At 51.9% G+C, this 21,393-nt stretch overlaps 9 protein-coding genes across 9 annotated transcripts; 4 read left to right on the top strand and 5 right to left on the bottom strand.

Moving 5' to 3' along the window:
- Positions 1–1,715: 1,715 nt before the first annotated feature.
- BDP81DRAFT_347391 (uncharacterized protein) lies at positions 1,716–3,091 on the top strand (the record flags this gene model as incomplete). The annotated part of the gene is made up of 1 exon (XM_060586139.1): positions 1,716–3,091. The coding sequence occupies one exon, from the start codon at positions 1,716–1,718 to the stop codon at positions 3,033–3,035; it is 1,320 nt and encodes a 439-aa protein (XP_060446499.1). The 3' UTR covers positions 3,036–3,091.
- On the bottom strand, positions 3,087–4,308 carry BDP81DRAFT_460499 (short-chain dehydrogenase/ reductase; the record flags this gene model as incomplete). Its single annotated transcript, XM_060593662.1, has 5 exons — positions 3,087–3,351; positions 3,387–3,728; positions 3,790–3,862; positions 3,925–4,157; positions 4,235–4,308. 5 exons carry the CDS (start codon positions 4,306–4,308, stop codon positions 3,087–3,089), a joined length of 987 nt encoding a protein of 328 aa, XP_060446498.1.
- Positions 4,309–5,021: 713 nt separating this feature from the next.
- BDP81DRAFT_448992 (putative alcohol dehydrogenase) lies at positions 5,022–6,077 on the bottom strand (the record flags this gene model as incomplete). Its single annotated transcript, XM_060592354.1, has 1 exon — positions 5,022–6,077. One exon carries the CDS (start codon positions 6,075–6,077, stop codon positions 5,022–5,024), a length of 1,056 nt encoding a protein of 351 aa, XP_060446497.1.
- A 714-nt stretch (positions 6,078–6,791) lies between these two features.
- Positions 6,792–7,343, bottom strand: BDP81DRAFT_393568 (uncharacterized protein; the record flags this gene model as incomplete). The annotated part of the gene is made up of 1 exon (XM_060587839.1): positions 6,792–7,343. The coding sequence occupies one exon, from the start codon at positions 7,341–7,343 to the stop codon at positions 6,792–6,794; it is 552 nt and encodes a 183-aa protein (XP_060446496.1).
- A 611-nt stretch (positions 7,344–7,954) lies between these two features.
- Positions 7,955–9,309, bottom strand: BDP81DRAFT_448990 (uncharacterized protein; the record flags this gene model as incomplete). Its single annotated transcript, XM_060592353.1, has 7 exons — positions 7,955–7,959; positions 8,069–8,363; positions 8,428–8,520; positions 8,607–8,699; positions 8,802–8,894; positions 8,971–9,182; positions 9,255–9,309. The coding sequence occupies 7 exons, from the start codon at positions 9,307–9,309 to the stop codon at positions 7,955–7,957; spliced, it is 846 nt and encodes a 281-aa protein (XP_060446495.1).
- A 269-nt stretch (positions 9,310–9,578) lies between these two features.
- Positions 9,579–10,526, bottom strand: BDP81DRAFT_214971 (uncharacterized protein). The gene is made up of 2 exons (XM_060582700.1): positions 9,901–10,526; positions 9,579–9,819 (listed from the first exon to the last, which is right to left on the bottom strand). Exons 1-2 carry the CDS (start codon positions 10,342–10,344, stop codon positions 9,727–9,729), a joined length of 537 nt encoding a protein of 178 aa, XP_060446494.1. The 5' UTR covers positions 10,345–10,526; the 3' UTR covers positions 9,579–9,726.
- A 2,503-nt stretch (positions 10,527–13,029) lies between these two features.
- BDP81DRAFT_214936 (uncharacterized protein) lies at positions 13,030–14,020 on the top strand. Its single transcript, XM_060582699.1, has 3 exons — positions 13,030–13,140; positions 13,243–13,727; positions 13,789–14,020. Exons 2-3 carry the CDS (start codon positions 13,258–13,260, stop codon positions 13,901–13,903), a joined length of 585 nt encoding a protein of 194 aa, XP_060446493.1. The 5' UTR covers positions 13,030–13,140; positions 13,243–13,257; the 3' UTR covers positions 13,904–14,020.
- A 116-nt stretch (positions 14,021–14,136) lies between these two features.
- Positions 14,137–17,742, top strand: BDP81DRAFT_318017 (potassium/sodium efflux P-type ATPase; the record flags this gene model as incomplete). Its single annotated transcript, XM_060584315.1, has 3 exons — positions 14,137–14,540; positions 14,657–15,265; positions 15,318–17,742. 3 exons carry the CDS (start codon positions 14,137–14,139, stop codon positions 17,740–17,742), a joined length of 3,438 nt encoding a protein of 1,145 aa, XP_060446492.1.
- Positions 17,743–18,737: 995 nt separating this feature from the next.
- BDP81DRAFT_347383 (metallo-beta-lactamase superfamily protein) lies at positions 18,738–20,245 on the top strand. The gene is made up of 2 exons (XM_060586138.1): positions 18,738–19,246; positions 19,324–20,245. The coding sequence occupies exons 1-2, from the start codon at positions 18,885–18,887 to the stop codon at positions 20,108–20,110; spliced, it is 1,149 nt and encodes a 382-aa protein (XP_060446491.1). The 5' UTR covers positions 18,738–18,884; the 3' UTR covers positions 20,111–20,245.
- Positions 20,246–21,393: the final 1,148 nt, after the last annotated feature.

Raw genomic sequence — 21,393 nt, 5'->3', positions numbered from 1 at the left:
AACGTGGTTTCGTATGACGATCATAGTGCTGGATCCAATCTAGGCCTCTTTCATTTGTTGTCCATCCGTTTTCTGACGTCGCAATGACCCAGTCGTCCGGGAAACCTGACTCTGTATACCAGGTTGAGAGGTGATATTGGCCTGCAACGATGATGTACGGCGGGACGTTATAGCCTTGCGAGTTGATGGCTTGAATCACTGTAACCCATTCTCGATTACCAGGCTGCGCCATTTTTGTGTTTGAACGCCTTTCAGTACTTGTGACAACCATGCCAGATGCAATCTGGCCCATCATAAAGCCAGTCTCATCAAAGTTGTAGATATCAAACTCATCGATACCATACTTCGCGATTGTGTTCTTCACAAGAGCGAACCAGCCGCGAATAGCCTCTGCATCCTCGCATTGGGCCCTCTTGTAGTCGTACCTCCGAAAAAACCGCGTCCGCAATTGTGGTTGTCGTTTGACGAAGTTTAAGGCCCAGCGCTTCCCAACCGGAGGCGCGTCGCGATCAGCAAGCAGTCGATCAGCCATTTCTTCCACACCACGGATCCGGGGAGGGAATGATCGGGCATCTAGATCGAGAATGTGATCAACTAACGTCTGCTCTTCTAGCAAAGTAAGATTCCTCGAGTTCGGTATCCTGTCGCTTCGAGATGTAGAGCCCTTCAATCGTCGACTCAATGTTGCATGGCTGACCGAGTAGATCGTAGCTGCAGCCCGTGCACTAAGCTCTGGATTGATTCTGATAGCTTGAAGGGCCAGCTGTATGCCTGACTCATTACTTCTGGACGCCATGATGTGTTGTGGAAGAAACGTCTCCATTTGTGTTGAAGCATCATCGGCGCAGTTTTGTGTCTCACTCGCTTGTCTGTCTCACTCGCTTATCATTCACGTTAGTCAATTTTCTTTTGTAAATACGATGCCTACGATCATGTAAGCTCACGTCGGGATGGATCTTCGGCGTAGATTCATGATGTCCCCCGGCTACCGTCAGGGAGGCCGCTCATGGGGGCCCATATTAGTCGTTAAGCGAGTGCGAGTGCGCTATTCGCACCAGGCATGGCGGTGCTGCGGTCTCTTGGGTTTCTACTGAGGTCCAATAGTAAGCACCGAGATATACCAAGACAAATAGTAGGATTTGATCTGCCAATCTGCTTACAGTTCAGCCCCTTGGATGGTGAGCAGATCGTCTGCTCAGCCCTGCTGTGAGGCAGGTGATCCTACTTATGCATAAATAGCTGTGGATAGGAGAAGACTACTGCGATAGGAATGAAACGTGACTACCTAAGAGTTGCTTCGAGCCACGAAAGATCCGGATGCAATCACCAGCCTGAAATCACCTGAAAAAGTTTGGGGTGACAGCTGGCGACTTTGGATGAAAGAGCAATGTTCTTAGTCCCCGCCATCTGACGGTGTACCAGCAACTAGGTATTTGGTGACTTTGGCCGCCTCTATCTATCCGGGACAGGCATATTTTCGGCGGAATGATGTTTCTTAACGGAAATGGCTACTACTCAATTCCGGATTTAATGCTTTCCAGATCTGTATAATGAAATAGGAGTTGGATCTCCGCAGCCAACTCCGCCAGTTCTCCGCGTCTGACTTGCCTCTCGTACCTTAGCCAAACCTTGTTTTCGGACTCTCAAACCTCTCTTTCTATCAATCATCAGCAACAAGTATACTGTCTGGTTCCAAGAAAACCCGTCAACTCATCATGGCCCGCAGATCGAAACAAAAGTCCTGCTTCGCTTGTGTGGAGGCAAAAAGGCGCTGTGACCAGACTCTTCCGGCCTGCTCGCGGTGCCTGGACAAGGAAGTCAATTGCACGTATGCCTCCGTCCGGCGAACTAGACAGGCGCCGATACCGAGCCATGTCAGTTCGAGATTGGGATCGGGATGGGACATCGAAGCCTCATGGCCGGGGAGCGGCATCGACGATATCGGGCTCGTGTTGGACGAAGCCCTTTTCGCTCCGACATCCGCATCAGGGCCGGCAGGCACCGCCGCAATGCCGACGACGGCCACGGCGTCTTCGTCCTCCACCGCAACGCAGACCGACTCCGATGGCGCTTCGCGAACGGTGGATCCAAATGCAGAAGGGTTGACTTGGTTCCTCCAATCAACATCCTGGGCCATCGACTACCAGCGTCAAGCCCCGGTGTCAATTCCGCCAGCCGCGGTGTTTACGAATTTCGTCCGCGGATTGCAATCGTGGCTCGTCCGCTTCCTCCACAAGGGGTATAATCCCTTCATCCATCAGCACCTTTACTCTGAGACGACCATGCCCCAGTGTGTACAAGATGCGTATGCAGCCATTGCTATAGCGCAGACCATCACCCCAGATAACGAGCACGTCGTTGACGCGGTGTCGGCTAATTACATCATGACGCTCTTAGCCGCCAACTCCGCAGAGGAAGCGCCGTTTCTCCCGTTCCTCTCGACGAGGGAACACCTAGGACGCAAACAGGCTCTTTTGATCCACCTGCTCTTGTGTCTCTTCTCACCTTCGATACCTCGAAGAAGCAAAGCGGAGAACTTGATAGATACCCTGCGTCTCTGGGCCCGTCAACTGTGGGAGTCCGCAGCGCTAGACGCAACAACATCGCCAATGATGTCGAGGTCATGCCTAAGTCAGACCGTCGAAACGGACGTGGTCACCAGTCTATACCAAGCCTTCATCCTCTCCGAGTCCATCCGTCGCACGTTTCTGCTTACGAGTATGGCTACCGGGGTATATACAAGCCTAAAGGAGACTTGGACCCATGATTGTGCAGGTGACGTCTGCCTTACTCTACGCGGGGAGCTCTGGGAGGCTTCCTCGCCTGCCCGCTGGGAAGCCGCCGCGCGGAAAGAGGATCCGTTGTTTCTTCACAGCTTGAAAGGGCAGTTTCTAGTGGCACGAGGGGTTCGGGTTGCCGAGGTGGATGAGTTTGCACGGCTGATGTTTACTCTTCTATGGGGATTGGAAAAAGTAGATCATTGGGTTGTGAGCACTGGAGATTGTGTGTCTGTAGACTATGGAACTTGTGTTTGAGCTCTAGGAAAGGTATGAATAGTGATACATGAGACTCCGACGTCTGATTACTTAGTACCATGGTTGAAGACTCGGCAATCCACGAGCACGAAGCTGCGCATTCACTTCCTCAGTGGCGTTGCGCCATAAACCCGTGACTTGCTCCTCACTCGATGCGGCTGGATTCGGATTTCCAATTCTCCCAACAGGGAACACGAACCTACCCTTATACTTGGAGGGATCCTGACGGATCTCCTTAGAGGCAGCTGCGAAGACGGGCGTAACAGCGCCCTGCTCTGGGGAGATGAAAGTCCAACGCGCAATTGTCTTTACCAAGCTCGGATTGATCGAGAACACCCCCTCGGTGGCAACTTCACCGGATGTACCGCAATGGAAAGAATCGGCAAATTCTGTTCGTCCATTCGGTTCTGTAGTTCCTGGGCGAAGATTAGATTGGCTGCTTTGGATACGCCGTAGCGGGTCGTATCGAAACCGAAAATGAAGCGGCCGAGATAGCGCCATTGCCATGGGGGTGACGGGACTGGATTATGGAAACAGTCAGGAGTAGTGAAGTTTAATTGGAAGCTGCTTGGGACCATTGCTGTTTGGGCACTTGAGCTCATTGTGATAACTCGAACGTCGGCGTCTTTGGCCTGGAGGGCGTTCTTCAGCAGGGGAAGCAAGCGGTTGGTGAAGAGAAAGGGGCCGATGAAACTGCAATAGTCAGTATAGGTATTAATAATGGTTCTTGACTGGTTGAAGCAGATAGACATACTTGGTAGCCATGTGTACCTCCCAACCAGGCCCAACAAGTTCAGTAGAGGTTGTTGCCGCGGCAGCATTATGGACTGGGCGATGTGCGTTTGAGCAGAAAGCGGAATTGAGGACAAGCTTTAGTTGTGGGACTCACCTAGTATATCCACCTTGGACTCCTTCTCCTTCAGCTTTCCAGCAGCAGACGTCACACTCCGGATATCGGTGAGATCCATCGTCATCCACTGCAGATTCTCGGAGTCGATATCAGGGTGAGCGTCCAGAATCGTCTTGCGTGCCTCAATGGCTTTTGCTTCAGAGCGTGTGGTAAAGTAGACTTTTGCGCTCTTCTGTGCGAGAAGCCTTGCTATTTCGCGACCTATATCGCTGCTATTGACCGTGTGCAGTTATAGACCCGCCTCCAAGGCGAGATAATCACATGAGTCGAGGATAGTTGCTTCACCTACTTCCCACCCGTAACAACGGCAATCTTTCCTTTCAGACTGGTCACATTGTTCATTGGGCTCCACTGCTGGGTCATTTTGAAGATACGATGTTGGGAATGTTACTTGACGGAAGGCGGTAGTCGAGAGAGCTTGGAGCTTGGAAGAGTCGTAATGTTCTACTGAAATTGGCCTGAATTTGTCACGCATTGGAACTATAACGGCGAATCTGAGAGTTTTTGATCGCCATTTATACTTGATACCTCCTGGTGAAGTTGCCGGATTCAAATTGAATAAGTAGATTTCAATACCCTAAATCTAGTTTCATGTGCGCGCGCTGGTAGTTTCTCCGCCCGGCATTGTTGTAAGTTTATGAGATGGACTGACCTTGGGGTTCTTGTCGGGGTAGACTGTTAAAAATGCCGCTAAGCATATCACACAAGACGGCGGAGTTGCTCCGGAGCACCGGCGGAGGAAAGGCGTATGGACAGCGGAGGAAAGTGGGCACCCTATTCGACCTCCGAGTTCAAGTGAAGTAGATGTTTTTTCCAAGCATCATGTGATAAAATGAGGTACAAAGTCTGTAAATAATGTCCTGGTCTCGATATATAAGTATGAACGACCTTTCCGTCATGACTATCTCGATTAAGAATCAGCGCATCTCATTCCTGCCTCCGGCGTCCTCTGCTGCCCCTTTTGCATTTTACCTCACATCTAGGAATTCCACTTTGCTTACTTCTTTGGAAAGAAATGCTTCTTCCACAACCGGCTCAAATTCTCCACCCGAAAGTTATCAGCCCCAGCGTCATGATCACTGAAGGGGGTGCTTCAGCACGAGCTTCCCAAAAGCTCCTTGTTTGGACACCGTCTCCATCTCTTCCAGCGCCTCTTCTCCAGTACCCTCAAACACACGTACGACGGGGAGTTCGAATCCCTTTCCGTAATTCTTCACTGCCCAGTCGAGAGCAGCCCACAAGTTGGCGGCTTTTTCAGGTTCTGCGGGGATAACATGGCGACCGCCAGGGACCTCAAAGACAATTTCGTAGTCTCGTGTTCCGAGGACAGCTTCTGTTGGGGGACGCTGCGCACCCGCTGCGTTGACCCAGGAATAATGAACGTCGCCGACGATACCGGAAAGGGCATCGAGGAGCAGCTGACTTGACTCGGGCGACCCCGCCGTCTCGAATCCCCAGATACGAGAGCGGCTTGCTTTGATGACTGATTGTTTGACCTTGTCTGAGACATTGGCGTCCTTGTAATCGAAACATTCGGTTGCACCGAGTCCTCGAAGAAGATCATGACGGGAAGGAGATGCCGTGGTGATAATGTTTGTGACACCGCTGGCACGAGCTAGCTGAATGGCAGACAAGCCGACGGCCGTTCCTCCACCCCATACGACCAGCGTGCCCTCCGCACCGTCAGGACTAGACCCGGGGAGAGGAAGTTTGAAGTTGTTGTACAATGCGTCGCTAGCAGTGTGGCTGACGGTGGTTATGGCTGCGGCGTCGGAGTGGGCCATATTCTCAGGGACTTTGAAAAGGCCAATTTGGGGCGTGGAGATGCGCGGCTTATGAGAGCCGTACTCCTTGGATTGTTCTCCATGGGGAACAGTCTGCCCGGCCACGATGCCGCCGACTTTGAACCCGGAGTCGACAAGCGCGGGGCAGTCTAGGACCTTTCCGCAGAAGTCGGTTCCAGGGACAGAGTTTCGGTAGTTGATGAAGTGTACTATCTTGAGATCCGCAGGGTTGACTCCCGAGTAGAGCACGTCAATAAGAATTTCGTTGTCTCGTGCTGTGACTGGAGGGAGTTCACGTCGAGTAGTGACTTTTCCGTCACTTTCGACGAAGAGAGCAGCACCTGTCATGTTTAGAGAGGGTTGCAAGACGCAGGCTTGTGAATAGAGAGAGGTGCAGGTTGACTTTTACACAATGCTCTCAACGCACTAAAGAATCAAGGGCAAGTGTTGGTATTCTAATACTCGGAGGCGCATGTGCGGAAAATAAGTTCCGAAGTCATAATCCCTCAAAGTCCGCCAAGTCCGCCACTCTATAGTCACGCTACACTCTGTGTGACAATTGGGCTCAATTACGACGGCCACAGCCATCTTCAGATCTCAGCCTTGCTGAGCGAGGGTTTAGTTGAAAGTCCGCACAACACGTCGGAGTTTGTAAAACGCCACAGATCCGAATCAGAGCTATCCGGTATGATAGTCATGTTTTTGGCTTACACAGGCATGGAACCGCAGTAAGGGAAGACCTCTATCAGTGGCACTTTAAGCTCAAGCAATGGTTGAGACAAAAGTTGAACTTCTCACAATAATGTTTCAAAGCACGATGGGTTCAATGATTTTAATTGAGAACTAAGTAATTTTCCAGACAATACTCATGGCAGGGTTAATACAATTTCATGGTTACCTATTTCGTGTAGTGTGAGGCCCAGACTGGATAGACGATCGATGATTGATGAGAGAATGTCATACAGGTAGTCTTTGGCATCTTGTTTGGTGTTAGACTGACGCGAAAGCTTCTAGACGTCCACATCTAGGCTTTGATTTCCATTCTCTAAGATACCCACAGCCTCAGAAAGGTTTGGGCTTTTTGGGAGTGGGTTCGCCGAAGATAGGATCCTCGTCTTCCGGCACACCCTTCCCAATTCCATTATCCGCCTTCCACTCATCGGGTTCATCATAAGTCTCCTCCGAAATCCAGTTCCTCGAATGTGGAGGTCGGATAGGCTGACGCTCATTAGGCCACCAGTACGCCCTGCGATAGCCATTGAAGAACTTCATGCTCTCCTCCCTAATGTTGTCGTCAAACCGGCACATCTCATAGTCCCAGGCGGCCATGTCGATCCATTGGAGGCTATGATCGCACTGGTGCTTCTTACACGCGTCCAAGGCCTTGCCAAATTTGACCCATTCAGGCGTAAGGGGTGGCGCCGATTTCCTACACCATTCGCCGGCGAGTTTTGGGAGACCGCCTTTAAGGCGCCATTTGGTTTCTGACAAGCAGTATTGGATGCAGGTTGGCAGTCTGTCGACTCTGACGGTGCGTCCAGCAGTGCGTTTGGGGGGCTTGGCGAGGACTGCCATGGGGACGAGGAGGATGGCGAGTACGGTGGAGAGCTTCATTGTTGCGGTTGTGTGTGTTTGTTTTTGTGTTTGCTTTCGGGGCCAGGAATATGATGATGATTGGAGTTCCTTGATGCTTCGAGATGATTAGTAGTTGGACGTTAGGCAGGAGAAGACGGACAATACATACGTTTTTGAATATGGTGTAGGGGGGTGAAGATCAAGCTTAGAGTGGTATCTGAGAGATGAGAAAGAGTCTGAGAGATACAGCATTGATAGGAAGAAAGCCCTGATGTTATACTAATCTTGAGGCTATCTCCGAAAAGTGACATGGGAAGGGAGGTCATGAAAGCGGAGCAGTCAGGTCGAAGGCTTTTAGAATCTTGGCCACGCTGTGGCTAGGAACTGTGAAGTCTAAGAGGTGACATTTCGGAGATATCTTGATTAGATCACCATGCTGCTAAGTGATTCAGCCTAACGTTCAGGTTCTTTTTTGAACATACCTCGATGGATATTATAGTTCGTGTCTTTCGGACCGAATGTTATCTCTGCGAAGTCAACATACAGTAGGTAGTCGGAAGGGTCAAGATCGCAATAATTGTCAGATCAACATCAAAAGCTGAGGTACTGATCGTTGGTTCAATGACTCGAATCTGCTACATGCCTGAAAACTACACTATCGAAAGTTCCACATAGCCGCAGCCGAAGAGGTCAAAACAGCCGAACCTCTTATTTCCCTGCACAAGCCTCAAAGCACACACCCTTGAACGTTTTGTGGCTCTTACTATCGGTAGCCACCGCCGAACAACACGTCTTGTCCCTTCTCGCACACTTCTTACCCTTGCTATTATGGCAGTCCTTATCAGAATTACACATGTCCTGACAATATTGCCCATCGAATGCGCCACAGAACGGGACGCCCTCGACAGGCTCCATGCAATCGCACAGCTCGTCCTCGCCGGCGCCACAGCTTGATCCGCTGACGATGGGATCTTGGCAGCTTTCGAGGAGGGAGACGCCCGCTTTACAGGTGTGTGGTTCGAGACAGTGACCTGAGTGGCAGTTGAAGTTTTCCGGGCACTGTTGTCATACTCAGTTGAGCCTTTGTATTCTAGATGGTGTATTGTATGAAGAAAAGCCTTACCTTATTCCCGCATTTGCCGCAATTCATGGGATCGCTCTGGAATGCGTCTTTGGGAAGACACTCGGAGTTGCAGCAAACCGTGCCCTGGCCACACTAATCACACAGTCAAATCAGCCTTCGAAAGCAGTTTACCTATAACCCTTGCCTCCAACCAGTAAACATCATCGAAGGTAACTTACCTTGCTACCGCACGTTCCGCAGTTTTTACCATCACTCCGCAACTGCATCGTACTTATACACTGAGAATCGCAGCAAGCTTGACCTTCATCACACTGAGGATTGTATCAAGTTTTAGCAAATGAGGAACTTCAAGGACGACTTTCTCAACCACACGTGATCGAACAAGAAGATGAATAAGAGAGGCATCAACGTACCTTGACACCACACTTGCCACAGTTGTTACTATCAGTCTGAAAGCTGGCCGAGGAGATGCACTTCGAGTTGCAGCAACTTTCCTTGTCGCCGCACTAGCAAAAGATCAATACGCCAGTTCCAAGACCATATATCAGGCTACAAGATGCCAAAAAAGACCACAAAACTGACCTTGTTCCCGCACTTCCCGCAATTACCGACATCAGTCGACAGGTCAACACACTCAGCCGTCTTACCAGTCTTGCAAAACGTCTTGGGCTTTTCGCATGTCTGGCAGAGGGTATCGCAGTTCGGGAAGACGAGTTTGAGAGGCAGACAGAGTACCGAGCAGAGGGCGGGCAGCTCGTTGGTTGATGCGGTGTCTTTGGAGAGCCCTTGGGCGTCTGGTACAATGTGTGAGTATGTTTAAACGCAGAAATTGGGTAGGTGAGGACTGGATCGAGCACTGAACTTACAGATCCCTGTGCTGGCAATGGAGAGCCAGATTGCTACTGATGTTAAGAGTCTCATGATCACTGCTGGAACACGGGAACTTGAAAATGTCTTGCGACTGTTCTATGAAGCTTAGCACGTATTTCTCAAGAAATGAGATCAAATGACTACAAGATATATCCAGGTATCTTTTATAGATCTGATGGTTGTACAACTCTTACCGTACTAACCGACTTTTCCTTTGTGACATAGAACACCGTGAAGCAGATATTCTCAAGTGTGATGTTAACCGTGTGAGCAGTGGTACTGTACTTCAGAAATCGTCTCCTTGAGCAACGCATCCAGAAGTAGCAAATGAAACTCATGGGTCATCGACAGAATGTCTCGACACTCGTCGAACCCGGGAGTTTCAGCAGTGATCGATGACCAATGGAGACGACTTGTTTCGGTCAACATGTACCACATAACCAGACCAATATTCTCAGATACTGTTATTTAATCAATAACTTTGGCTAGTTCTTGGATTGGGCCCAAAGCCAATGGCTCACAAGCTTCACAGCCCATTGGCAATCTCGCAATGTGACAAGACTAACATCAAAAACATGTCAACAGATAAGGTGTGGCAACGCAATGGGATCAAGCATGTAGATTTAAGCTAAATCCATTTACCCTTTTGCTGAAATTCAGCTGAATAACCTTGGGATCTGGCCGTTGGTCAGCTTCGCCAAGGCCAAGAACACCCCAAGAGCACCAAGCCTTGGACAAAGTCACAGGTGGAGAGGAGGGCGTCAGCGCAGCAAAGGACCCCTCGAAGCAGCCTGGACTGGTACTTTGAGAGATTCTCCATCCTCTGGCCGAGTTGCGAGTTGGCGGGTACTCGTCTCTGTTGTTGTATGTATGATGACGGTGCCGCGGCCAAGCATCAAAGGCAAAGTAGACATTCTGCATGCCTCCAACCCCGCGAGACCGGCAGTCGATGCCATCATCCAAGACGCGGGTACATGCAAAGTGCCGTAATACAAGCTCATGGGAGGAGGCAGGACAAGCAAAAGTCAAGCTTTGCGTGGAGCAGTCTGGAGACGAAAAAAAGGTAAGACGGGCCAGACGGATCATTAGGTGCTTAGGCTGTAACAGCGACACTGATCATCAATTCATCATCGCGAGCACGTCGCTGGTGTAGTGACTGCTCTTACAGTGTGTTTGTGTTGGAGAAACATGCGGCCACCGGCCAGGTGTCTCACCCCAGCTATGCTAGCTAGGTGTGCTGCCGCAAACGTGTGAGTGTCCTGTAGTTTCCTCCGAGGAAGGTCTAGCTTACGCTACAAGTGGCGTAGTGTAGCGGTAGACCGACAATGGCAACACATCTTAGACCGTTCCGAGGGGCTGGTTCGGGGCGATGGCCGATGGTGCCAGGTGACGGCATGGAGAGTGTCAGTGAGCATGATTTGGATTCTTCCCGACGCTATACACGAACCCGATGGGGGCTCGACGACTCCAGGGACCACGGCGACGGCTTGGCGACAAAGTTTCGTTGCCAAAAACATACGAGGAAGAACTACTCCTTAGTGGTGTTTCTGGCCCGAGCGAGCGTGGAACCCAAGAAACGAAGGGCTCAAGGGGGGCGGAAGTACATTCTGGGTTGAACCTCCTACGTCACTTGGCCTGGTCCACACCATCTTGCGTGGTCGTGAGAAGCCAAGCGCTTGGCGACTCCACCGAGAAGATTGTGACCGTGTCAGACCATTCGAGGTTGCACCTGGTGAACAAGAATGACAGGAATTGGAAGCTTGAGCTCGGCGTTGACGAGGACGTTGGTTTGAAGCAGCTCGGATGAGGAGGGGGAGCAGCCGCCGGGAGCGACAAATTGATCTCGGATAGCACGCACGCAGATACGGGCGCCGGGCGCGGGGTGATGGGCGACAGGCAGCACAGATGAGGAAAACCGCGCTTGGATCGTCGACGCGCCCCCTCCATGTGCGATGTAATGTCTCTCGTCCCCTCGTTCTAGTCTGTGTGTGATAGGTTTGGGTTATGCGAGCTGCGAGCGTGCGAGTCTACGTCTTCGGGATTGCGGGCTGCGGGCTTCGGGGCCGTGAGTGGTCAATTGAAGGCGATGTGGGATAATGGGGTTCAATGGGGATTCCTGGGGTCTAGAATGCCTGGGCCCAGTGTCGGTCATCCCACGTCGGAGCTGATCCAACGTCGTTGAGTCGTAGGACAAGAACTGCCAAGGGTCGCCAAGTAGAGTCGGCGCAAACGGAGTCGCAATGGTGGGTAGCTAGGTCCCAACTGTAACCCACGGTGTACGATACGCGCGAAGGATTGGGGGCAGGCCGAGGGTTGAATCGTTGTCGCCTTTCTGGTTGATCAGGATGGGTCTATTTCTAGAGGGTTCGGTATAAATGGTATGTAGGCTGGGCAGGACTGCCAGAACCCACATTCCTACGTGGATGAAGGGTTGCAGCGGTTGCAGAAATGGGAGGGTAGGCATCAGATTCCTCGATTGCAGTCGGAATAGATTTGCTTTTTCGTCTGCCCATCTCCGGGGCGGCACGGTGATGTTCGCCGTCAATTGTCGTCCGGAGGTTGGAGATGTTTCCTACATCGCCCGCGCCGACGACACGCCGTCGAACCCCGGTCCCCCCTTGTTCGGCCGTCTAATTCTGCCTAGCTGGGCGTTTTGATATGCAAGATTGTGATAGATGGTGTGAAAGATAGCGTACGACTGATGGCGCGAGCGAACTGGTGTGGTAAAGGTCGGATTCTTGGCAGCGGACGGAGTTGGGCGAAAAGTGACTGAATGTGGCGTGCCGTGTTGCCATCCGGTCTCGCCATCTCGCTCCGCCCGGCGGAAAGCGAAGCCAGCGTATGGCTCCGGCTTCTTGGGTTCGGGGATGGATTCGATAAGGTCTTGTGGTCTTGTTGCAAGCATCTTCCATACGAAAGAGACTGGTCAGCTGACGCGTAGGGTACACGTGATATCAGAGTTGAGCCTCTCTCAGCCTCAGCTCTCGGAGATATACGATAACTAGGTTTGGCATGTCGTTCTGGGGTGCAAGTGGGAGTTCGGCATCTGGGAGGAGGCGTTGTTGAAAGGATCACGTCGTTTCGGAGTCTTTTTTGTTGAGGTGAGGCCGAGAGTTGTTCCATTTCGCTGGAGCATCCAGGTACCTTCCCACACTCGTACCTATGCGTGGCCAGGAAGGTGCAACGCAAACAGCCAAACAGCGAGACGCAGCGTTCAGTTTCAGCGGCTCTCAGTGGCCGTTGTGGGCTTTTGCGGCAGCCAAGGCGCCATGATTCGCCCCCCTGCGACCACCCTACAGCGGATAATCGCGGCGAGTCCGCTGAGGCGCGTAAGTACCATGGCTGTGCATCTTGGCTGGCAAGGTACCTCCACCCGCTATAACCAGTTGCTGCTCCTGCCACTGGAGTGCTGAACCAGCTGGAGGCGAGCCAAAAGAGAAGAAATCCAGTGGCCAAGAGGTGGCGAGCCAATCACACAACATGCTCATTTGAAAAGACCCATATAAATGTGAGTATGTCTGTGCGTTTGGGATGGGTACGTCCAGCAGCACGTGATGCAAGCCCCCATGGCGCAGTCCAGAATTGCCATTGGTTCATCGCATCGAATAACTTTATTCACCATGCGGCGGCCAATGGCGTCACTGACATCAACGGGGTTCGTTCCATTCCATTGCTTTCATGTCGAAAAGGTAAGAAGATATGAGCTGCAGAGTCACACTCAATTTTCAAATATGTGTGCACCAGAAACTTTCAATTTGTTTGCAGCTGCAATGTTCCGTTCGTGTGATAGCGCTTTCCCAGGTGTTTCTGTGTTGAGGCTCCAACTGCACAACATCATCTTCCTGCTCACAGTTGGTCGCTTCACCCAAACGTTCCGTACAAGTAAGCAAACCCCCAGGTTCGCATCAAGAATTTGTCATGATATCAGAAACAAGCAATTGCACTTGCCTTACTTGCCTACTAACTTACCTCAATATGAACAAGTACCTACCTCATTGAATGCATTACATGTCCCCGGGCCTCCCTCCGGTGCTTCTCCAGTGTTCCTTCCTTCCCCTGCTCTTTCCCTACCTTAATCCGTGGCCCACTTCCGTGCACGACGCTTCCCTCCGCCAAGAGCTCCGCCAAGGTCATCGTCACCCGAGGAGCACCACCCAACCGGACCGTCTTTGCTCTCAGTCCTTTTTCTGCCTTTGCCAACTCCAAACCAAAGCTCTCAGGAAACTGGAACGGTCTCCAAAAGCCAAGAAGCTCACCACCCGCCAAGTTCAGCCAAGTCAAGCTTCCATGTCTACCGCCTTGGTAACACCATTCGCGCCCAATCACACTCTTTCAGTCGGCACAATGACCGAATGCCTTTTTTTCTTTTACAAGCTCTCGTGCCAATGTTTCCCTCACGACAACGCCCCTCCAGGACAGAAGGGGGGGGGGAGTGTTATCATGTGCCCAGAGCTTGGCATCTTTCACAGGTTTTTCTCTCTCTTTCTTTCACTTTCCCAGTCTGACGCTGATGACCTTGTGGGCTACGAGGCACAAGCTTCCAAACTTTTCGAAACCCTGCGCATTTCCAAGTCTACCAGTCTTCCGGCTGTCAGTCTATAAAGTTAGCCTTGTCCCCCTCAACCTTTGTGATCTCAAGCTCTAGATCTGGCGGTCAAACAGCTTCCCCTCAATCTTCTTTCCAACCACACCACGGAAGAAGCCTATTCGGGTCACCAAGCCAACCATCCATTCTGACCTCATCCGCGAGAGGCATCGCCATCACCTACCTCCGGCCTCAATTGCTACAGCCGACTGAAACTTCTTTCCACCCACCACCTCATTCGTGAATGGAAACATCCTACATCTCATCGACGTCGCCAGCTCAGACACGACACAATGTCTGGTGACTACCCAAAGCACCCCTTCCTGCTGACGGTCCAAGAGACCGCTCAGGCGCTCGGAGTTGACCCCGACAAGGGATTGTCTTCGCAGCAAGTCCAGCAGGCTTTGGACAAGTACCCTCCCAATGAGTTCGAAGTCGGCGAGTCGGTGCCATGGTACACCATTCTCAGCAAGCAGCTGTTCAATGCCATGGTGCTCGTTCTCGTCTTCGCTATGATTCTCAGTTTCGCCATCAATGACTACATCGAGGGTGGCGTTCTGGCCTTCGTTATTGTCGCCAACGTCACAATCGGTTTCTGGCAGGAGTACCGCGCTGAGAAGCAGATGGACGCTCTCCGCACTCTGTCTGCTCCCTCTGCCAATGTTCTCCGCGATGGAAAGACCAAGGTCATCCCCAAGTAAGTACTCGCAATGCGTCAACGCGCAGTTCCCCCACTTTCTCTCATCTTGGCTATCTTGGCTCTTAGCCGCCTTGCTTGTTTCCCCTTGGCAAACATGCTAACCATTGCAAAAGCGCCGAAGTTGTTCCCGGTGACATCATCCTTCTCAAGATGGGTGATACCGTGCCCGCCGATATGCGCATGTTCGAGGCTATGAACCTGTCCTGCGATGAGCAGTCTCTTACCGGTGAAGCTCAACCTGTCGACAAGACTACCGAAGCCAACATCATGGTCCCTGGCACCGAGAAGAAAGCCACCGAAGAAGGCGAGGTTGGCATCGGTGACCGTCTCAACATCGCATACGCCACTACCATTGTTCGCAAGGGCCGTGGTCGTGGTATTGTGGTTGCTACCGGCATGCAGACTGAAGTTGGAAAGATTGCCGCATCCACACAGAAGAAGACTCGCAAGCCTGGTCGCTCCATGAACTACAAGAAGTACGGCAAGCGTCAGCCTGTTGTTGGTCTCTCCAGACGTGTTTATGATGCCGTCGGCAAATTTCTGGGTCTCACTGAGGGTACACCCCTGCAGAAGAAGCTGGCTGCGCTGGCTTACCTGCTTTTCGGCTGCGCCATCATCCTGGCCATCATTGTCTTCGCCGCTCACAAGTTCGATGTCACTGGTGAAGTTATCATCTATGCCGTTTCCCTCGGTATTGCCATCATTCCCGAGTCCCTCGTTGCGTAAGTGTTGATAACCACGTCGGTAACCCCAACCCCAACTAACGTCTTTCAGCGTCCTCACAATCACAATGGTCGTCGCCGTGACCGTCATGCGAAAGTCCAACGTCGTCGTCCGAGACCTTTCTGCCCTCGAGGCCCTTGGTGGTGTTACCAACATCTGCTCCGATAAGACTGGAACCCTTACACAGGGTGCTATGATTGTCCGCAAGGCCTGGCTTCCATTCTCACACACATACACCGTCCGCGACTCTCAAAGCCCCAACGACCCTACCAAGGGCCGCGTTACCCACTCTGAATCCAAGGAGCAGGAGAAGGTTGTCGATGAGGCTCCCAAGCGCGACTACGATCAGGAGAGATCTGCCGCTGTTCTCAAGTTCGACGTCCCTGAAGAGAAGCTTCAAAACAAGCAGCCTGCTAAGGCGCCCGAGGCCGAGAACGAGGCCGAGATGACTCCACGCCTCAAGGCTTTCCTCCTGTCTTCCGCTCTTTGCAACCTGGCCACTGTACGATACGACGAAGAGGAAGCCAAATGGCAAACCACTGGAGAGCCTACGGAGATTGCCCTTCAAATCTTCTCGCACCGCTTCAAGCTCGGAAAGAAGTCCCTCGAAGGCCTTGGCTGGAAGCAGCTTGCTGAATTCCCCTTCGACAGCTCCATCAAGCGTATGTCCGTCATCTACGATATTCCCGCGAACGACGAGACTGCCGATATCTGGGGTCCCGAGAACAGTTTGGTATTCACCAAGGGTGCCGTCGAGCGCATCCTGGATCTTTGCACCCACATTGGCTTTGGCGACGACAGACAGGAGCTCACCGACGCCTTGAAGGAAGATGTTCTCAACCAGATGAACGAGCTGGCCTCCCAAGGCCAGCGAGTGCTCGCCATTGGCTGCCGCGACTGGAATGGAAAGTTCACCACCAAGCAGGCTGACGTCGCCCAAGAGAAGGAAGATGCTCTGCGAACTGAAGTTGAGCAGGGCCTCACTCTCCTGGGTCTTGCCGGAATCTACGACCCTCCCCGCCGCGAGACCAAGCCGTCCATCGCTGAATGTTCGTCTGCTGGCATCAAGGTCCACATGCTCACTGGCGACCATCCCGAGACAGCCAAGGCTATCGCCAAGGAAGTCGGCATCATCCCCAAGAACCTGGGTGTTCTCCCCGACGAAGTTGCCAGAGCGGTTGTGCAGAAGGCCACGGATTTTGACAAGATGACCGACGCTGAGATTGACGCCATGCCCGAGCTTCCTTTGGTCATTGCCCGCTGTGCTCCCGATACCAAGACCCGCATGATCGACGCTCTCCGTCGCCGCAACGCCTTTATGGCCATGACTGGTGATGGTGTCAACGATGCCCCCTCATTGGCTCGTGCTGACGTCGGTATCGCCATGGGCTCTGGATCTGATGTTGCCAAGTCGGCCTCCAAGATTGTGCTCACGGATGACAAGTTCAACTCCATTGTTTCCGCGATTCGCCAGGGCCGTCGCATGTTTGACAACATCCAGAAGTTTATTCTCCATCTTCTCAGCTCCAACGTTGGGGAGGTTATCCTTCTGTGCTGTGGTCTTGCTTTCCGCGACGGTGCCGATCTGTCAGTCTTCCCAATTTCTCCCCTCGAGATTCTCTGGATCAACATGGTCACCTCGTCCTTCCCCGCCTTCGGCCTTGGTCGTGAGCAGGCCGCCTCCGATGTCATGCGCAAGCCCCCTCAGAACAAGAAGCGCGGTGTCTTCACCAACCAAATCATCATCGATATGATTGTGTACGGTATCATCATGGGTGCCTTGACCTTGGCCACTTTCATCATCGTCGTCTATGGAGCCAACGGCGGAAACCTGGGTTCCGAGTGCAACAAGACCTTCACCGAGGCATGCAGACCCGTCTTCCGTGCCCGCGCTGCTGTCTTTGCCGAGCTCACCTGGATCATTCTCATTTCTGCCTGGGAGTTCAAGAACCTTCGTCGCTCCATGTTCCGTCTCAACCCTGACAGCAAGAGCAAGTTCCCCTTCTTCAAGGATATTTACGACAACAAGTTCCTGTTCTGGGCCGTCATCATTGGTGCCCTGTCTGTCTTCCCCGTCATCTACATCCCGACCCTCAACACCACCCTCTTCAAGCACATTGGAATCACCTGGGAGTGGGGTATCGTCGTCGGATTCACTCTCCTGTACGTCGTTGGTGTGGAGGCTTGGAAAATCGTCAAGCGCACCTTCAACCTCCTCGATGATCACCAGGTTGTCCGCGGTGCCTTCAGCCAGGGTGGCGAAGACGAGGGCCGCGACTTCAAGAAGACCATCACCTTCAGCTCTTTCAAGAGTTGGCACTCTTTCGGCCGCAAGGATACTGGCGAGTCGACTGGCCGCCGTAGCCGCTCCCAGCACCGCACCAACACCAACCTATCGGGCGATACCCACACTGCTGATGCTTCCCCGAGCAACAGCAATGACGAGAAGGGCCGGATGGCGGGCGGTGAAGTCTGAGCAGCATTTCCGATTTAATTGTTTTTCTGTAATTTGATTCGCGAAGAGTTAATGATACCACTATCACGAAGAGGATTTGTTGCATAGCGCAAAATCCATGATTTGACGGCCGAGTCAGAGGAGGAAAGAGGCAGGCCGTGTTTTAGGTGGAGGTTGATAGTTTTGTTACCCTGAGAGGGGTTTTGCATGAAACTATGGATTTGCATCTTGATGGATCGGTAGATCGTCACGACTTCGATAGGCTTTAATAATCATGATCTTGAACCAAATGTCGTCTTTCCTAAGCGAATGCATGTTCCTTCGCGACTGAGCGTTGGCGGCAATTACATGGCATTATGCATTATACAGCAAAATCTTGCATCTTAAGATGCTTTCAGGGTCATGTGGAAAATAAACGGAGCTCTTAGAAAAACAAATGCTTCCTATTCTGTTCTGGTCCTAAGACAGGGAATAGCGATAGGAAAACATTTGAGGAGTGGTGGGCAAGCGCCCATACTTCGAAGGCATAGATGGCACCCCACATTGTTACACCGGTGGCCACGGAGGTGGAGACAGCGCCAGTCACCGGTCAGCGGGCACGGGGTTGGCCCGACTGAATAACGGCGGCTGACGGCCGGCGAGGTGAATTGGCCCGGGTAATCATGGGGGATCTCCGATTCTCTCCACGGCTCCACGGCGCATGCTGGATTTGTTTTCCTTTTCTCGAATGGGATTGACGGGATCGACGCCGCAGATACGGATAACGTTTTTGGGCGTTGGATTGCGGACTTTTCTTGTGTAAACCGCGGATGATCCGCGGATGTACCGTCTTGGTCAGCCCGCATGTCTCCGTACTTTTGGTGCATGTGAGCACTGACGGCAAGGCTCTGTCATCCGAGTTCGTCCGCAGTGATAAGATTAATCATCGCCGGTAGTTGCTGTCAACTGCATGGCATTCGGCCCGGGAATGGAGCCTTGTCTGAATGAGGCTAATAGGTTACGAAGAGGAATACAGCCGCTATGACGCACCTCTTGAGTCTGAGGCTCTGGGATTGGAGACAAGATAAAAATATCCAAATGCCCGGTATCGTCGCTGAGCAACAAATATCATGTCCATCACACATCCTTGAGTCTTTGAACTAACAACCTCGAATACCGCAAACATGTCTGCAACTTCATCCTTGGATATCCCTCCTTCAAAGTCGACCGTCTCCGTCTCCATCATCGACACGACTCTCAATGGCGACCTCCCCACAGCGCCCTTCATGGGCCCTACCATGAACGGCTTCGAGAGGTGGTACGGCGTAGGCTACGCCTTCCTAGTGACGCACCAGGACTCTACTGGAAAGACGAGACGCGTAGTGTTTGATCTCGGTCTGCCAAAAGACTGGGACAACGACTTCTCTCCCGCTGTATTGGAGATGGGGAAGCATCTGGACGGGACGATGATTGCCCAGAAGTATGTCTCCGAGATTCTGACCGAGGGCGGTCTCGATTTGGGAGAGATTGAGGCGCTATTCTGGAGGTACGTAAGCCATGGTTGATTTTTCTGGGCAAAAATAAAAAGAAACTTGAGGATGTGATGGCTGATATTGTGGATAGTCATGCACATCCGGATCACATCGGCCGCCCGTCACTCTTTCCATCTACGGCATCGCTGATTGTCGGCCCAGGGGTAAAGGACGCGTATTTCCCGGGATACCCAACCATCCCAGACGCGCCTGTTCTAGCTCGCGAATTCGAGGGCCGTGAAGTGCGCGAGGTGGATTTTAGTTCCACAGAGATTGAAATCGGGGGACTTAAGGCGCTGGATTACTTCAACGACGGGAGTTTCTACCTGCTTTCTGCGCCGGGCCACGCTATTGGGCATATCAACGCCCTGGCTCGTACCACGGAGGATAGTTTCATGTATTTTGCGGGCGACTCCTTCCACCACAGCTCCGTCCTCAGACCCCACAGCGGCGCGACGTTGCCAGAGAAAATCCAGCTGCCGGGAAACTGTTGTTCCGGACGGGTATTTCACGCAGTTCACCCCGTGGCTGGAAATTCTGCCGCCCTGGGACCGTACAGCAAGATTCTGGGTGAGGCGGGCAGCGACGCGAATGGGATCCCGTTTCATGCCGTACCTGAGGTGCCCGAGGGCCAGGCTGGGCTGTTTCTGGATTTGGAGGCGGCGAGGGAGACTGTGCGTGCCATTCAGAGGTTTGATGCCAGTCCGGATGTGTTTGTGGTAGCATCGCACGATAGCAGTTTGGTTAGTGTTGTGGATGTGTATCCGGCGGATGCGAGTGGGTGGAAGGGTAAGGGGTGGAAGGAGAGTGGGAAGTGGTTGTTTTTGAAGGATTTTGAGAAGGCCGTTGAGCTTGCTGACTCTAAGGCAAAGTTATGAGGGTGATGGTCAGGGGGTAAAATGTAGTAGCGTTGTACTTGTAGAAATTCTCCTCTTTGATCGTAAGATCTACTTCCACATTGCCTGTGTCACGTTTGTATGCTAAACCTCGGACTTAAACCTCATCATAATGTAGGTGTTTCGTCGTTTATGACCTACGCTAGCTCAATCGCCTTGATATCAACTCTATGAAAGACCCATTGCCAAAACAACGCTCCCTAAACCTTGATACAGCATTCCCATTCGCACTTTGAGACGCCCATTGATTTAACAAGTAAATGAACATTCAACACCAGCCACGATGATTGAGCTCGGTGCCGGCACTCAAGCAGGGACGTCCTTGCATTGAATATCCCGACCGTAGATGCCGTCCATAGTGCCAGAAAGGCTGGCACATGCCTCGAAGCGGTCATCAGCAAATTATTGAAAGGGGATCTGGCCGAAGCAGTCCCGGTAGTTGATGTGGCAGAGCCTTGCCATAGCTACGGAGGCTAGTGCTGGTAGAAGAGTAAGAGTTGATGGTTTCACTGATATGAGAAAAAGGCATGATCAGCTGGAGTGAGACCTTTTTCGTTGAGGCAGAAGACTCACTGTTGTCTTGGGGTTACTGAACGTTGTTCAGTTGAGAGAAATAGTCGGTACGAAGTGCGCGTGTTGACTGTTTTCTTCAGGAGGAATAAAAGTAGCGTCCAACTTTTCCCATTGACTACATGTACCTATTATCGCGTAGCATTGCTAGAGTTTTAAACACTAAGATTCTCAACAGTGAAGCAGAGCTGCTAGCGAATGATGACTGTCAAATTAAACTTTGCTGTAGAGTCTATTATGCCAAACCAAGACTTGCCAAATTGCCCTCATGAAACTAAAGTCATAATTTAGCATGCCGAAACTCCAGTTACCTAAATCAGAAGCCCTTGCCGAAAGGTTACTGTTGGTTCACGGGGTCGTATACGACAAATAGTGGTAGCAATTATCACTCGTCTGTTGGTGATCCTATTGCTTGTTCTTGTCTTGTTGTTGTTCTATCTTACATTGTAGGCAGGAGTCGGTCGAAGTAGGTAGTGACGGCCTGGGTGGTTGCCCCACCATTATCCGGCCGTGATGACTAAGCCAGTTGTCCCACTTCGCCCAGGGCAGGTGCCAGCCAGCCCATGGTACCTTCCCATTACTCCTTATCAGCCTTTGCTGTTCCAACACTGGGAACTCTCTCTCTTTGTGGCTGATAAGGACGGATTCAGGCTTATTCGTACACAAGGTAACAACAGTTACCGACCAACTCCTCC

This window comes from Colletotrichum phormii (assembly GCF_030913505.1).
Source record: "Colletotrichum phormii strain CBS 102054 chromosome Unknown BDP81scaffold_8, whole genome shotgun sequence".
Lineage (NCBI taxonomy): Eukaryota > Fungi > Ascomycota > Sordariomycetes > Glomerellales > Glomerellaceae > Colletotrichum > Colletotrichum phormii.
The sequence above is the reverse complement of the archived record's forward strand: the minus strand, read 5'-3'. Positions and strand labels throughout refer to the sequence as shown.